Here is a 14,670-nt window from a genome sequence, read left to right as displayed (position 1 = left end):
TGCGTGGGTAACAATCACGGTTATAATGATAATCCATGTACCTTTTCCCCAGATGTGCAACTTACATCATGATCATGCCTAGTGCATCTCCCCCGGATTCGACGACACTCGAGTGACGGGAAGCCTTATCGGTCTCGGCTCTCGCCGTTCAGTTGGAGATCTCAGTTCTTGGTGTTACGACAAACTTTGAGCTCTTCAAATCAAGACAAAAAGTTGAGAAAATAACAAGCGGGGGAACGTACCGGAGCCCAATCGTCTTGCGCATACCGCTACTCAGCCACCACGCACACCGCCCCCCTGTCCTGTGAAATCGGCCTCACCCACATCGTGCTCCTTTGCGTACACAGGAGGCAGAAGGGAAAGGAGTCTTGTCTTGACAAAAGGTATAGCTGCACCCTCTGGAGAGGCCGCTGCATGACCTTCACCCTCGCACATGAAAGAAATAACACACACGGCGGCCTTCGCCTTGGTTCTCGGGTGATGGTGGGATGGCGGACGGGAGGGAATGCCTGAGTGCTGGCAACTTCATATGAATTGTGTGCAATGAAAAATCGAGAGCAACTCGGAGTTATGCGCTGGCACTTGTGCGAGAAGGCGGAGGATAGGACAGTCCTACTTTATGAGTTGCAGAACATCAACAAGACGGTAATATAACATAAGTCTTGGTTCACCTCGCATGAGACACTGGTGGACATGCGATAGCATCATACTCCGTACCGCTCTATAATCAGCCTCTGCCGAGAGAGTTGGCGTCTTGTGCCTTTGGGTGTGAAGCTGAGGTGATCGCTATCTCACAACACCCCACGCTCGGCTCCTGTTGGTGCCTTCCTGTTTGCCGTGTCCTCTCCGAACACAACTCCACCCGCCCCATACAGTGCCCCCGCCCCTCCCCCACAGCAGACCCCTTTCCACCTGGGGACTAGCACCGTAATACATTTCCAATAAAGTACCGCCGCCTCAACAGTTGCACACCGGTGAAAATTTCACCATGAACGGGCAGCAGAGGGCGGGTGCAGAGAGGGCTGCATGGAAAGGGTACATTTCCACTCGGGTGCGGCAGAGAACAAGCACATATGGACGGGTGGGTGGAGAGAACTGGAAGGGGGAGGGCTGTGAAATGGGGGTGGATGTACCTTACCGCAGCTACCTACATAGGCGTGAAATGCGGTACCCTTTGGGCTAGGTACCGATGACATTTTATTTTTTCTTTTTCCCCGAGATGCCCCCTCCCCACCCCCCCTGGTGTTCAGGGAAGGGGCGCGCTGAGTCGCTAGGGACCTTACCGAACGCACCCCCCCGTGGTGTCCACACCACATGCCTGGCACGCCCCGGTGTCAGCCCGCTCACCCGCCATTTAAAACCAGCATGGCAGCCGCCCCCCAAAACCCAGGCTCTCAGTGCTCCTGCTTGCTACTTCAGATTTCCCATGCTACATTAAAAGCTTTTCCCCAACAGCGCCCGCACCACGTCCCCAGACCCAGTCGTCAACCCGCACGCCAGCAAAACCTTAACTCCAACTCCAACCCAACGGGCCGCCCTATTCATCTCGTCCCAACTTTTGCAAAGAAACGAGGAACGTCTGGAACCCCAAAGGGGCTGAGAGCGTTGACCGACACTTTTCTCACCTTCGATCTTGTCCGTCGCCGGCTGCATGCATTTTGTGCAGCTCAATTGGAAGACAACTGGGACAACTATACGACCGAGTAGGGGTTAAACAGAGTCCCAGCACAAGGGCGACCGATCACATGCAACGAACGCAATCTGCAGTGGACTTTTCCAGTCTACTGAACCCGGAGACAACAACAGAGAGGGACCAGCTTTCTCCCCAACGGCAGACGCAAACGCAAACGCAGACTCCCGCCGTCGACGTCGAGATGTCTGTTGGATTGCTCCGTCCAAATGGGCCTTTGCCCACGGGCGCTCAGTCGGCTGACAGCACGAATGAGCTCCCCCGTCCTTACAAATGCACCATGTGTGACAAGGCTTTCCACCGCCTCGAGCACCAGACCCGTCACATCCGGACGCACACAGGCGAGAAGCCACACGCCTGCCACCACCCAGGCTGCAGCAAGAGGTTCTCGCGCTCAGATGAACTAACGAGGCACTCGAGGATACACAACAACCCCAACTCCAGGAGAGGGAACAAGGGACATCAGCACGCTGGTCTGGTTCACAGACTGCAGCCTGATGTCATGCCTCCACCGCAGCCCAAGACGATTCGCTCGGCTCCCCCGACCGCGATCTCTTCTCCCAATGTCTCGCCTCCTCATTACCACTCGTACAACTTCTCCCCTCAGCCTACGCTGAGCCCATACCATCGCAATGCTCTTGGTAGCCAGAGCGGTCCCGACATTCAGATGCTGGCGAGAGCTGTTGGTCAAGTCGAGCGGGACAAGATGGCCCCTTACGGCTCAAGACATGCTCACTTCTATGGCAACGGCATTGCCACATCAAGGAATCCCCTGATGGCCGGCCCTTCGCTGCATGCCTACCATATTTCTCGGCCCACTCACTCCCACGATGACGACGACCATTATCACAATTACAGACACGCTAAGAGGTCGAGACCCAACTCGCCTAACTCCACCGCTCCTTCTTCTCCCACGTTTTCTCACAATTCACTCTCGCCAACTCCCGACCACACACCACTTGCCACGCCTGCCCACTCTCCGCGTCTCCGGCCGTTTGGAACCGAGCTCGCGCCGTTTCGCAATCTTTCTTTGCATAGCCAAGTTCCAGCGCTTGCTCCCCTTGAGCCGCAACCCGAAGGTCAGCAGTTCTCGCAGCCACCCGCGCAAGCGCCATCTCGCAGCGGCATTTCCTTGACCGACGTGATCAACCGTCCAGATGGAGCTCGCAAACTTCCACTTCCAAGGATGAGTGTCAGCGACATGCTCACGCCAAGTGATGGCTACAGCCTCAGTGGCAGAAACTCGACCGCCAACAGCGTTGCTGGAGATTTCTTGTAACGAGTGTGACCACGGAAGGGCGAGTGAATTGTACAACTTTGTTAAAGTTTGCAGTCTCTTAACGACATGATATGACGACAACGAACAAACCCGGGACTATAGAGGATATACTACGGGGCGTTTGGGCAGGTTTCTCTTTGGATGGAACAGGAAAGGTCACGGGTACTCGAATCATTAATAGCGACCAAAAGTTGAGCGTTTTGGCTTCGCCGTGGTGGGATCTGGACACATAGGCACACGCGGTTTTTTTTTTCTTGATGTTTTTCTATGGCGGAACTTGTTTTTCCGAGGCGGGTTATAGACATCACCACTTCCTTTTTGTTTCTGGACGGACGGACGGATAGACTTGACTTCGCTCATATATATTATATATGATTCCGCTGTTATCTCCAATGAGGTCAGCGAACATGATAAACGCTATTAGTATTTTGCACTTTGCAACACTTTCTGTCTTTCCGGACCTTGCGACCACTGTGATATGCAATCCTTGAATTCATCTGATCCCTTCTGGCCTCTAAAGTTGACTATTTCATAAAGAAACTCGACAAGACAGAACTCCATTTCTGCCCACTCTTGCTCTGCTTGCCCGTGTGACAACAACCCCCACGCTCAAGATGGTCACATACTCACGAACAAAGTTGGGATGTGGTTTTTGGCGCTTTGTGTCTCGTGAACCCAAACATGAAAGAGTATGGCACCTGCCCGCAACACGAGATAGTGGGATGGAAGAACAGAATGTGATGTATCAACGTACACGACGTCCGCGGCCTCGCCTACCACCACCGCCGCCTCCATGTAATGTACTTGTCCGTTGGGGGGGGGGACGTGGAAGACACCCATGATGTAGGATAAGCAGCACTACCACACCTTTTTATGTGTCTCTGATGGGTCCAAAATATATCACCACGCGTAACCTGCCTACGTATGTAGGTAGGCTTATATTCATTGTACTCGGACTGTGGAGTACCGGTGCTGGTGTGGACTGTCTCACTCGGGACAGTCAACAAAGTTTTGCAAGGCTGAGAGACATGTCCTCTGTCAGTGGATGAGTCTAGACAAGGAGAAATTTCAGACCAAACAAACTCCAACCAACAGCTGCGGCGTAGAAAAAAAAAGCCTTGTGTGAAACCCGCTCCACACCATCCAAGCATCCCTCGATACGGCACTGCATTCTGCATTGCTTCTGCCAGAAAAAAAAAATCCTCACCCCGCCATTTTGCCCAGGTCGTAAATACCGAGACGAAAGGCTGGTTCGGTCAGAAAATGGCATTTCTCTACATTTCCATTGACACCAAAAGAAGAGTGGGTATGCAACCCGCATACCTATTAGTCAAAAGGGCTGACATGGAGAGTGACACCCAAAGAAACTTGACTAATAATTAGCCAGCAATGACGCCAACCCAACAAACCTCCCACCCGCGACACTCACTCGACTTTTTTTTAAAAAAATAATAATTTGTTTTTAGCCTTCTCCAAGGCAAGGCAAAGCGGCTCTTAAAAGTGGACGCTGAGAAGTTGGGATTTCCATTAGGCACCGAATTTCTAGAACAATATGCACCTGTTGGAGAAAAGAGTTTTTGACCCAATGTGAGTCAAGTACGTATTGTCACAACCAAGCCTCTCTGCTTCGTGTCTTGGGTTTTTTGCTCCGCCTCGGCCTCCCCTTTTCCCTTTCTCTGCCTTCTCTCCAGACGGCGCGCTTCCACACAAAATCCGGGCGCAAGTTAACAAAAACCTGGGGGGGGGGGGAAGGTTATTTCCTTGGCAGTTGTGTGCCAGTGAGGGAGAGGCCCAGGAGGCGTATGCAATGTGGGGAGGGCAATCGATTGGATCCCGGATTTTTGCCTGGTGTGTGTACTTGATGGTTGTAAATTCGTATCAGGTCAGCTTGTATGTAAGGTTTTTCTTTCTGTTCTTTGTTTTCCATTCAGTACTTTCTGGACAATCCATTTTCCGTATTTTACCGCAAGCTAACAACATCGAGTCTTTCCAGAAAACCACCCCCACCACGGGCCTCGCTCGTAAAAACAAGGGGCTGGCGCAAAAGGGAACTTCTTTAAACTCGTACCGCCGTCTGCGCGGCTTGGGGCCTGTAGGTTGATCTCCCTAGGCCGCCAGCCGGAACGACCCCCGGACTCGCAATGTGTGGGGTGACAACGTGCTAAAGTCTGGGGATGCGCGATGCCGGGACGACACTGAGGCAGCGCTTGGTAACACACCAAAAGCCGAGCAACGATAGCGCCATTGTGACCCCCAACTTTTCCTTTTCTCGATGACGATCCCGGAGCCTTGACGTGTGAGCTAGTTTTCTTCACGACCCGCGGCGCTCCTCATGGCTTCATCAATGGCTGGGCCCATTCTGGTCTAGCAGAATTGAAGCGGATGTAGATATCCGTATACGCATCCCGGGGCTAGAGTTTGGAGATGAGTCAGGAGACCTGTTGCCACGAGTCTTCTCCAAGACGCAAAAAAAACCTGGCCAAGTCGGTCCACGTTGTGCTGCGTGATCCATATTTCGGCACAACTTGCATCGTGCGGTTGTGCTGTGACCCTGTCCTCTGGCCTCCCCGCCCGATTTCGCAGCAGTAAAAGGCTGGAAGGTCACACTAATGACAAACCTTCGGGAAGATGGCGGCATGAGAAATGGTTTAGTGTCGTTTATAGGGTGGTGTGTACTGTATGTGTGTAGTCTCCTCCCGTCGGCTCTCGCGCTTTGAACGGGGCGGCTTGATTAGTGAGGGTGTAGAAAGTGATGTACACACATCTATGTCAGTCAGAGCAGCTTGGAGGCGTAAAATGTTACTCTCTTCACCGCAACTTCGGGAACAGAAACAGAACCATGGTGGTGGTTGGTTAGTTTGAACCTATTCGCTCTGGCCATGCCATGTGTGGTGGGCGCCTTTTGCTACAGCAGTGATGCAATCCATGTGCTTCTCTCGGATCATCTCTCTTGATGGCCAAGCGCCAATAAGTTGAACCTGGGAGTCTGGGGCGGCTCATCGGCTTCTCTCTGCTCAGTGAGCCTAGACTGTCCTTACATTTTGGCTGCAGATGTTCCTGCACGGCTTGCTTCGTGTCCCGGTCACGCCCTTCGTTGGCGAGGTGAGGAAGAGATAAGGAACCAACCGTCAGCCAGTCAGAGTCTGGCATATTCCGGGCCGTCGGGTGTGAAACAGTGTGCTTCCTACACGACGACGAGGGGTTGACGTTGTCAAGCCGGTGATGAGATGGATGACCCGACCACCTCCTGACCACATTGCATCACCCTGGCCTCCCGTTGGATCAGGGGCTGTCATCCCCACAAACACGGTGCGGCCTCGACCCCAAGATTCCCGAGCTTCGCTAACGCGATCTAGGGACAGGCGGAGAACCTTGTTTCGTTGCAGCTGCCCCTTTGAGGATGGAGCGAACACCAGCTCCGTGATAAAGCTCTCGGTTCGAAGGTGTGGAGGGATAAGATCGGCGAAAGCGTGACCTTTGCGGCCGAAATAGCATACAGATTGGAGTGTGAGCATGATGTTTCGATAGTGGGGGCTCCAGCATTCCAAGCAATCATAGCATCAAACCGCTGTCTCTCACCTGGTCTGACAGGTGAGGTAAGAAACAATCAACCCTGTGATAGTTGGAAGGCGGTTCGATGCAACCCTTGTACCTGGGTGCGAAACCACGTCAACCTGAGGCGCCCGGAGCTTCTTGCTTGAACGGTTGGTGCTCTCGAGCTACTATGGTTCCGGTAATGTGTAGTTGCGTGTTGCTTGTAATGCAACAAGTCAGATGCAGATGGTGTCAACAGAAGCGGCACTTCTAGGTTTTTGAGGCTGTATACCTAGTATTCAGGATTGCGCGTCTCGTAGGTACACGAGCAGGTACGAGTTGGTTCCTGCCGTCATCTGAAGTCGCAAGTTTGCGTGATCCGGAGTTTGGGATGGCAGGTCCCCACATGCCCCACCCCCACGCCCCACGGGGTTCTGAAGCTTAAAGCTAACCCCAGGCCGCCAGCCAAGCCACCAGGCCAGACTGTGATGCAACCCCACATTTCGACGACAACATCTCGCCCAGTCGCGGAACCACGAGCCTTGAACGATCAGCTCTGGGGCGTGATAACGATATCTGTGGCTGGACCCCCATATCCGACGGTTGCACCAGCCAAGTCAATACAGGAGGGAAAGGGGGCAGCTTTGCTCCCAGTTATCCTGCGGTACGTACTTGGCGCGATAAGAACCGTTGCGTTGTGTTTTCGGGAAGGACGTTACAAGCGGACAAGCCGGTCGAGACTCGGACAAGGCATGCTTCGAGCATAAGCCACAATCAAAAACACATTGCTCAACCACAGACCCAGCTTTCATGGTTGCCCAGACGGGCGATGGCATCAGGAAGACGGTCAGCACACCTTGACACCCTTGCCACAAAATAGTTGAGACACTGAAGTAGGTGAAGCATGCTTTGGAGGATAGTTCATAGGCCTTTAACGATGGTCCATAGGCCTTTAAAGATAATTAATAAGCCTTGAAAGATCGTTTAGAGGCCTGTTAATTTACTTTTAGGGCATAAGGTAGTTTACAGTATAGTATGGGTTAACTTACTTTTGCTGTCTCAATTGTTTTGTAGGGAGGGTGCTTGAGTCTCACCAGCAGAGCGTTACGTGCAGAAGGCAGCCAACCACACCTGGCAGCATGCTTTGGCGGTCCGAGGATGCACCTCGCCTGAAACTGAAGGATTTCAGGCGCTTGCGAATGGGACGGCGAGTGTTAGGTGCTGGTGAAAACGGACAATGCTCCTTTACTGGCCTCGGCCTGCTTGCTCCCAAGAGAACGCGGTAAGCGCGAATTGGAGAGAACCAGAGATGCAACTTTGTGGGCGACATTGTTTAACCAGAGCTTCTTAGATTCCACCAGGACTCTCAATGACTTTTGCGCCTCACGCATGCTTGCGGCCAACGCTCATGATACTCCGACGTCCCACTGCTCTGGTTCGTCGGCCGCTTCAGGCTCCCTGCTTCCCCGGTGTGCCATAGATGCACCATGGATGCACTGGATCCATCATTTCATTGTCGGCTCGATCTGTTTCCATGGAGTCTCTAGATGCTCCCCAGATATGTGTTGGCCCATACCTGATGATCATCCCTCCTTGCCACAGTCGAAGGGCCATGGCACCGTCATCTTGGTAGGGTCCGGCGTAACCGTTGTCCTGGCTCCGGAAGCCGCGCGGGGCGTCGGCACTCCATCCCATTTTGGATGGCTCTCCGTCCGCGAAGCGGTCATGACACTGGAACCTCTTGGAAGGCACACTAGGGCCATCCGTTACCCGACCCTGCCCTGACGCAGCCTGGCTCCAATACGACATTCAACGGAATATGTACCTGTCTAGTCCTCTACCAAGACCGCATCTAATTCAGGGCAACGCATCGAAGATGGTGTTGATGTACTCTATCATGGTATGTTGGAATGGTTGGCGGTAAGCACCTCATGTCATGGCTTTGCTTTGTCGAACTATTTTCATATACATGTCAATTTGCTCGATTCTTTGGAATCTAGGCTGTACCTACCCGCTAAATTTAATGTGCCCGGCTCCAAATGATGCCATCTGGGGCCCTGTCAATATGCCGGCGTCTATGAGTGACCACGGCAGGAACGACATGCAACGGTGTTCATCCTATCAGTCTGCTTATTCTGACGAATTGGGTATCTGGCTCACCATCACAACCATCATCACCATCGGTGGGGGCCCCTGCCTTATCAAAGGGGCTGCTGGTTTGATATTAATTGGCTTATTGCGTTCTCACCCGGAATCATCCTCACTTCATCAATCCACTTGCAGCCCAGCAACCCAGCGTGCCATGCTACCCGAGCACGGTGCGCTTCAGGCTATATCACGAAAGCAGCTATTAATTGCTCCCAGTGGGAGACCCTAGAATCTCAATGGCTGCAGCACCAGGTTAGCGAGCGTTGTATCTGCTAGTCATGACGCACTTCTGCACTGCCACTGGCACATACTTGGTAGATCTTATGGGCTAGGTCGACTTGTCGACATTAAACGCAAACGGCAGTTCAACTCCAACTTCAGAACTCGCTCACTGGCCCTTGTTCTTTTCATCACCATTTTTACTCTCAAAAGCTTCACCATCCCGGAAGTCTTGCCTGGTGTCTTGGCCATGTTGGCTATTAGCAAAGAAGTGGGAGCCATCTGCTGTGTCTCCGCCGGGACCAAGGTCCGCGTAACTTTTCTAGCCCAAAGGAGCCGAGTATATTCACGCCTTTTTGTGGCTGTCCATATCCATATATTTTTGGGCAGGGGTTTGATGTCCGATCCATTTTTGATCCAGACTTAGCGGGCATCCGATCAAGCCACGGAGTGCACTTGTGGAGAAATATTGCACCACTGCTATCACTATCAGACAAGTCGGGCTTCATCCCTCAGAAGAGTGCCAAGGGGTCTCGCCAGGTGTAGGAGCTAGGCTCGCGGATAAATCGCAGCAACCGGAGAGCCGGGACGCAAGTGGCTGACCGCTAGATTGCGGTCCAGACATTCATAACAGACCTCTCTGGAACTTTTCCGTGTCTGACTTGATATGCCATTTTCTTGTTCTTCTCCCTTGTCTTTGTTTATAATTTTACAAGTCATGACGTGAGCCTTCAGTGGCTAATCGGGTTACCAGTGCATCGACAGAGCGGGAGGTGCAATTCTGAGCCGGAACTGTGGTCGTTGAGCTTGAAGTTGCAGACTCCGGCATCATCCAGAGTCGTTCTCATGCGAATTTCCGCTAGGGACATGCACCAGCGGCAGCAGGCGCACGTAGGTTTTGCTTCTTTCTTCATTCTCGGGACGGGCCCCGCAGTAAAACGACGTTCTATGCTGCCTCTCAGCTCGAGTCTATTTATTCTGCATTCCGTAGATTGCAAAAGGTGCACCTAGAGGCCAAGAACGAGACCACAATCACCACCACATCCTGGGCATCGATGCACTCGAGGCCTGAGATTGCTGGTGTGGATGTAAAATGCTGCAGGATGTGCTGTTTCAGAAAAATTCAGCAGCTCAATAACCCTAAGTAAAGTGAGTCTGGAAGTTGACGGTTGTCGATAGTGAAGATTGAAGCAAGCTTGGGGTATCATATTTCACTTTTGGCAGCAGGTGGTAAGCAATGTGTGCAATATGTACCCTTGGTCTGGCAGGAGTAGCCATCAATTCAATACCTCACCGGGTGACTAGTCTAGTGGTCAGGACGCTTCGTTGTGGTTATTCTTAAGAATATCACATACGATCCGAAGAAACCCCGGTTCGATTCCGGGGTCGCCCAAATCTTTTGCACAGCTTTTTGCCCCTTTTCCAGCCCCTAAGTTACCAATTGGATCCATTTCACGGCAACACTCGGGACTTCTTTTTGCAAATTTTCTTCCCCGACATCCTCTGCCTTTGTCCGACTCATCAACTCAATTGACTTGCCATATTGGCAATTACTCCTGTTCTGCGCGCGAGCCTTCCCCTCTCCCTCTTCTGCCGCCCAAACCAATCCTTTGAGTGGTTCAAACAGACGCGAGCCGAGCATCAATTCCGCCCCAGACAAGAAAAAGCCACCACTCGAGCTGTTCACTGCAACCGCTTGCCCCCCTCAAACCGCAAGCGAGTGCAAGGCGCCTGTTTGGGAAACGAGGTGGTAGTTAAACGGTTTTGCAGCCTTGGGGAAGCCTCGACCGAGTTCTTCGCTTCCAGTTCGCTTGTTTGCTTGGAGGGGGTTTCGATCCACACTCGGTGAGCGGCTCTTTTGCTTTGGGAGTGGTGGTGTATCATTATGGAACGGACCAGCCCGTACATCTTTGGATGAGAAGGGGGCGGAGGTGCGGGGGATGAATCCTTTCCAGGCTGAAGAGAGGGAAGATCTTTTTCCAGGGATCTAGGGGTCTGGACCGGTTGCTGCTGCGAGCTGGCTTTTCTGGAGAACACTACATGGGGATGCACGGATTGATCGATGGTTAAGGTTGATGGTTGTTGTTGCTCCTGCTGCTGCTGGTTGGATGAGAGAGGGGGAACCTCGGCCCGAGAAGAGGTTGTGCTCCTCTCGGTTCCATACGACTGACCATCACACTCCGGTGGCTTTTGACCCGACCATTTGCATGCGGCCAAATGCCTGTGTTTCGAAGAGATAAGAGGCCTTCCCGAAGAAAAAGACACCACATGTGGAAAAAGAGCCGGCAAAGCGCAAGAGAGAGAGGTGATCGGCAAGATGCATTGCCGGAACCAGGACGCGGCCTAGGCTGGAGTCTGCATGTGAAGAGAGTGCCAGTTGATGAGCCCACTCACACTCAACGGATACTGACATACGGATGCTGGCACTGCGATACGATACGCGAGAAGCAGAAAGGGTCACTGGAAGGGTCTCCTGAAACTCTCCGGCCGGTAAGATGTTCGCTCAGGACAACCCGTTCTGTCAGAATACACACGTTTGACCGAGGTAGCTATTCGTCAAAGTGTGTGCTGCGGTTTTATGCCACGTTGCTGAGAAGATCTTTACGATTTGGAATTCGATTGAGCCAGGAAACAGAGTCGTGCTCATGTAAAGTATGTGATACAGAGAAGCACATCTGTATAGTAGGTAATTGTCTGTGCGGTTTTCGTCTGATCCTTCTTGCCTGCCGGCTTGGGTGATTGTGGTTCGTTGATTGGGATCTGAAGATCGCTCCGACGAGGTTGCCAAGACCGCGGAAGTGCTTCCGAACCACCAGTCATCGGTTGGAGACATGGGGTGAGGGTGGTATGGAAGACCACGGTCGTATTGTGTGTGTTGACAGCGGCAAAGCGGAAGGGAAGGACTTAGTGGCCGTGTTTGGGGCTGTAGTGTGGATGGTTGTATATGCGTAAAGTATATATGATATGATGGTGCATTTCAAGGTACAGACTGTGCCTTAGGCAGGCAGAACTGAATGGGTGGGATCTCAAGTCCAGGATTCTTGCCTGTCTAGGAATGTGTGAAGAAGGGAAGAGGTTCGCAAGCAACCAGTCTACTCACCGAGATGCTTGGCTCTCTTGGCTTGAGGTCTGGTGATGGTCACGAGGGATCCAAGCTGAACTTGGGTCGAGCTATGGTGGTGTGGCGGGATCTCTTTAATGGAGGCAAGTGGACGAGGGTATGCGTGGGCGTTGTTGCCGTGGCCTGCTGCCGGTTTTGCCGTTGTGTTGCCAGACCGGACAACCCAGAATTCCGAGTTGGACGGTAGTGATAAACAATTAATATTGTCATGAAACCTGTTTCTTGTACCAGCTATGGGATCATACTGTTTAAAGCCACAGTTTGCTCCTTTGAACCATTCGACGGTGATGTCTGATGGTCGAGATTTTGCCTCTCGCTACGACTTATGCCGAGCTGCCAGTGGAAAGCCACTTCACTGAACTCGAAGCGAAGGGAGTGGTGACGAAAAGGGCTAGGTGCCGCCTGTGATTGATGCCCTCTCCGGGACGGGGCGTGAAACCATACGACCAAGCCTTCGAGATTGAAAAATGGCAAGAGACCGCATCAAAGACGAAAGACCGCCACGGCGGAAAGGTCCGCTCGTGGGATTAGCTCCTAGCGAGACCGGGCAACCAGCCAGACTCTTAGTCTGGATGCCCAGAGGCCCAATATTTTACGTTAAAGATACTCTGGAGAATTGTAGCGGAATAGACAGCAAGTCCATTGGTTCCACAGCGTCGTTTAGCAGCGAGTTTCGGTACATGGTGAGCATGTCCAAGATACAACTTGTTAGACAGACACCGCTCCTTTTCTGGGCACAATTTATACAATAAAGCATTTATTTCCCATCACCAGTAAGGAATGAGTGTTCGATCCCGGTTGGGTGGTTCTGTCTGGTGATGTTGGAGAGCTCTTGCTGACCTACCTGCTGCATATACTGTTTTTTCAATATCAACAATTACATACGACCATAGGCAGTTGAATACACGGGATCCCGTCCGCTCTCCCCTAGTTAAGCAATTGACCGCCGGACCAGTACTCAGGTGGGTGACCACTGGGGAATCCCCGGTGTTGTATGTTTTTGGTGTTTTTTTCCCTCCACTCCTGCTATAGCGGCGACTTGTGCGGCATTCGCAGCAAAAGTACAGCATCACTATTCTACTATAAACACCGTACTACTCTCTCTTTATATTTATAGAAAGCCTTAAAAATTAACTAGATATAAGTATTTCTGTTTAGTTATTAAGAATAGTGAACTCATTAGACTGAATAGACAAGCACAAGAGATTCAGGGGTTACCCCTGAGTGCTTGATATCCACCTCCACAGAGGTGGAATAGTTGTAAAAAGCCAAAATGATAACTTAGAACTTGAGGTTGAGTTTTTAACGATCCGCCCAGGGGTCGAACCTGGAACCTCCTGATTACTTGAATCTCGAAGAATCGTAGTCAGACGCGCTGCCATTACGCCAGCGGACCTATTAGTTGTGGTTGGAACCATTGCTGGTCCTAGAATATATATTGACACTACACTGCTTTGCCAACGACCTTTTAACATCTGACAGTTGTAATATACCATAGCATGTGCATTCATATCATCATTATCGAATATATACCAGCTTCAACAACAGACAGCATGCCTACTGTCGCCCCAGCAGCCGCAGCTTCCCTCAGTCTATGAGCATAGAGAATGCAAATACGCAGCGCTAAAGCTTAGAAAGCCAGCCTCAACAAGAGAATCTTGCTGCTTCCTGGTAAACTTTGACGTCTTGCCGCCATTGTTAAGGGGTCATGGGTGCAGTGTGAATTGAGGGTTACAGGATAGTCGTGGTAAGGAAGCTTAATAATGCCAGTGTAAGGTAGTGGCATTTCCTCGTGTATATAACAAAGTCCGCTTCTACTCAATGAAGTTATGTTCATGCTTCCTTCTTCACCGGTCAATACTGATCTTGCATACATGACTTTTGCCAGACTAGGCGAACCCCGATCAGCCACGTTTAAGAGCAAAAAATAATCATACTTTATGTTTCCTTCGACTTAGCTGGAGGAAGAAGAGTTAGGAACGGTTCTCCTAGGCTAGAGTTAGTCTTCCTCTAGCCATACTGCATGCCGGTGTTTTGATGATGAACATGGAACCCGTTTTGCGTGATGGTAAGTAGTACGATGAAAGCACCAAGGTAAGAAGAATGGAATATCCGGAACACAAAACAAGCTTGACCATGGTCCTGCCCATTGTCAAAGACACACGAACAACCCTCTCAGTAAATAGCAGTATATAAAGATGACTCTAGATTATGGCTTGAAACTGTCGTTTTCATCCAGTTGCTTGCAACCCATGATGATACGGTGGTCCCCAGCCACCAGAAGATCTGGCAATGTCATCCCAATCAGTCTCCGTCATTGCTGCAACAGTTCATCAAGTATGAAGTCTCTTTTCAAGGTAGACTGCCCCCTCATACAGAGCATTTTACGATATTTTGCTTCGAACTAGGATGCTAGCGCTCAACTGCTGCCTGTGGGTTTGGAGATTTTACCCTGACACCAAATTTACCTAACCTTGATGTCAGCCGAAGTCAACCTTTTGCAACTATATAGCCTAGACATTTCTTAAATTGTCAATCAGCTCTTGATCAGAGTAGGCAAACTGGATTTGCCTGACTTGTAACGTCGTCGAAAGAATATTTCAGAGCTGCTCAAGATAGCCTCTAAGGAACACACTTGGAATAGGTCGATGAACATATCTGAATGCCTTAATCGGGGGC

General features: G+C 51.2%; 1 protein-coding gene across 1 annotated transcript, besides 3 other annotated features; it reads left to right on the top strand.

The window, feature by feature from the left end:
* Nucleotides 1–1,745: 1,745 nt before the first annotated feature.
* PODANS_1_22930 (uncharacterized protein) lies at nt 1,746–2,969 on the top strand (the record flags this gene model as incomplete). Its single annotated transcript, XM_001906578.1, has 1 exon — nt 1,746–2,969. One exon carries the CDS (start codon nt 1,746–1,748, stop codon nt 2,967–2,969), a length of 1,224 nt encoding a protein of 407 aa, XP_001906613.1.
* A 7,196-nt stretch (nt 2,970–10,165) lies between these two features.
* Nucleotides 10,166–10,263, top strand: a tRNA (tRNA-His).
* Nucleotides 10,264–12,870: 2,607 nt separating this feature from the next.
* Nucleotides 12,871–12,994: a sequence feature (rRNA 5S).
* Nucleotides 12,995–13,297: 303 nt separating this feature from the next.
* Nucleotides 13,298–13,387, bottom strand: a tRNA (tRNA-Arg).
* Between the last annotated feature and the right edge of the window lie 1,283 nt (nt 13,388–14,670).

The sequence above is a fragment of the Podospora anserina genome, chromosome 1 (assembly GCF_000226545.1).
Source record: "Podospora anserina S mat+ genomic DNA chromosome 1, supercontig 6".
NCBI classification, from domain to species: domain Eukaryota; kingdom Fungi; phylum Ascomycota; class Sordariomycetes; order Sordariales; family Podosporaceae; genus Podospora; species Podospora anserina.
The sequence above is the reverse complement of the archived record's forward strand: the minus strand, read 5'-3'. Positions and strand labels throughout refer to the sequence as shown.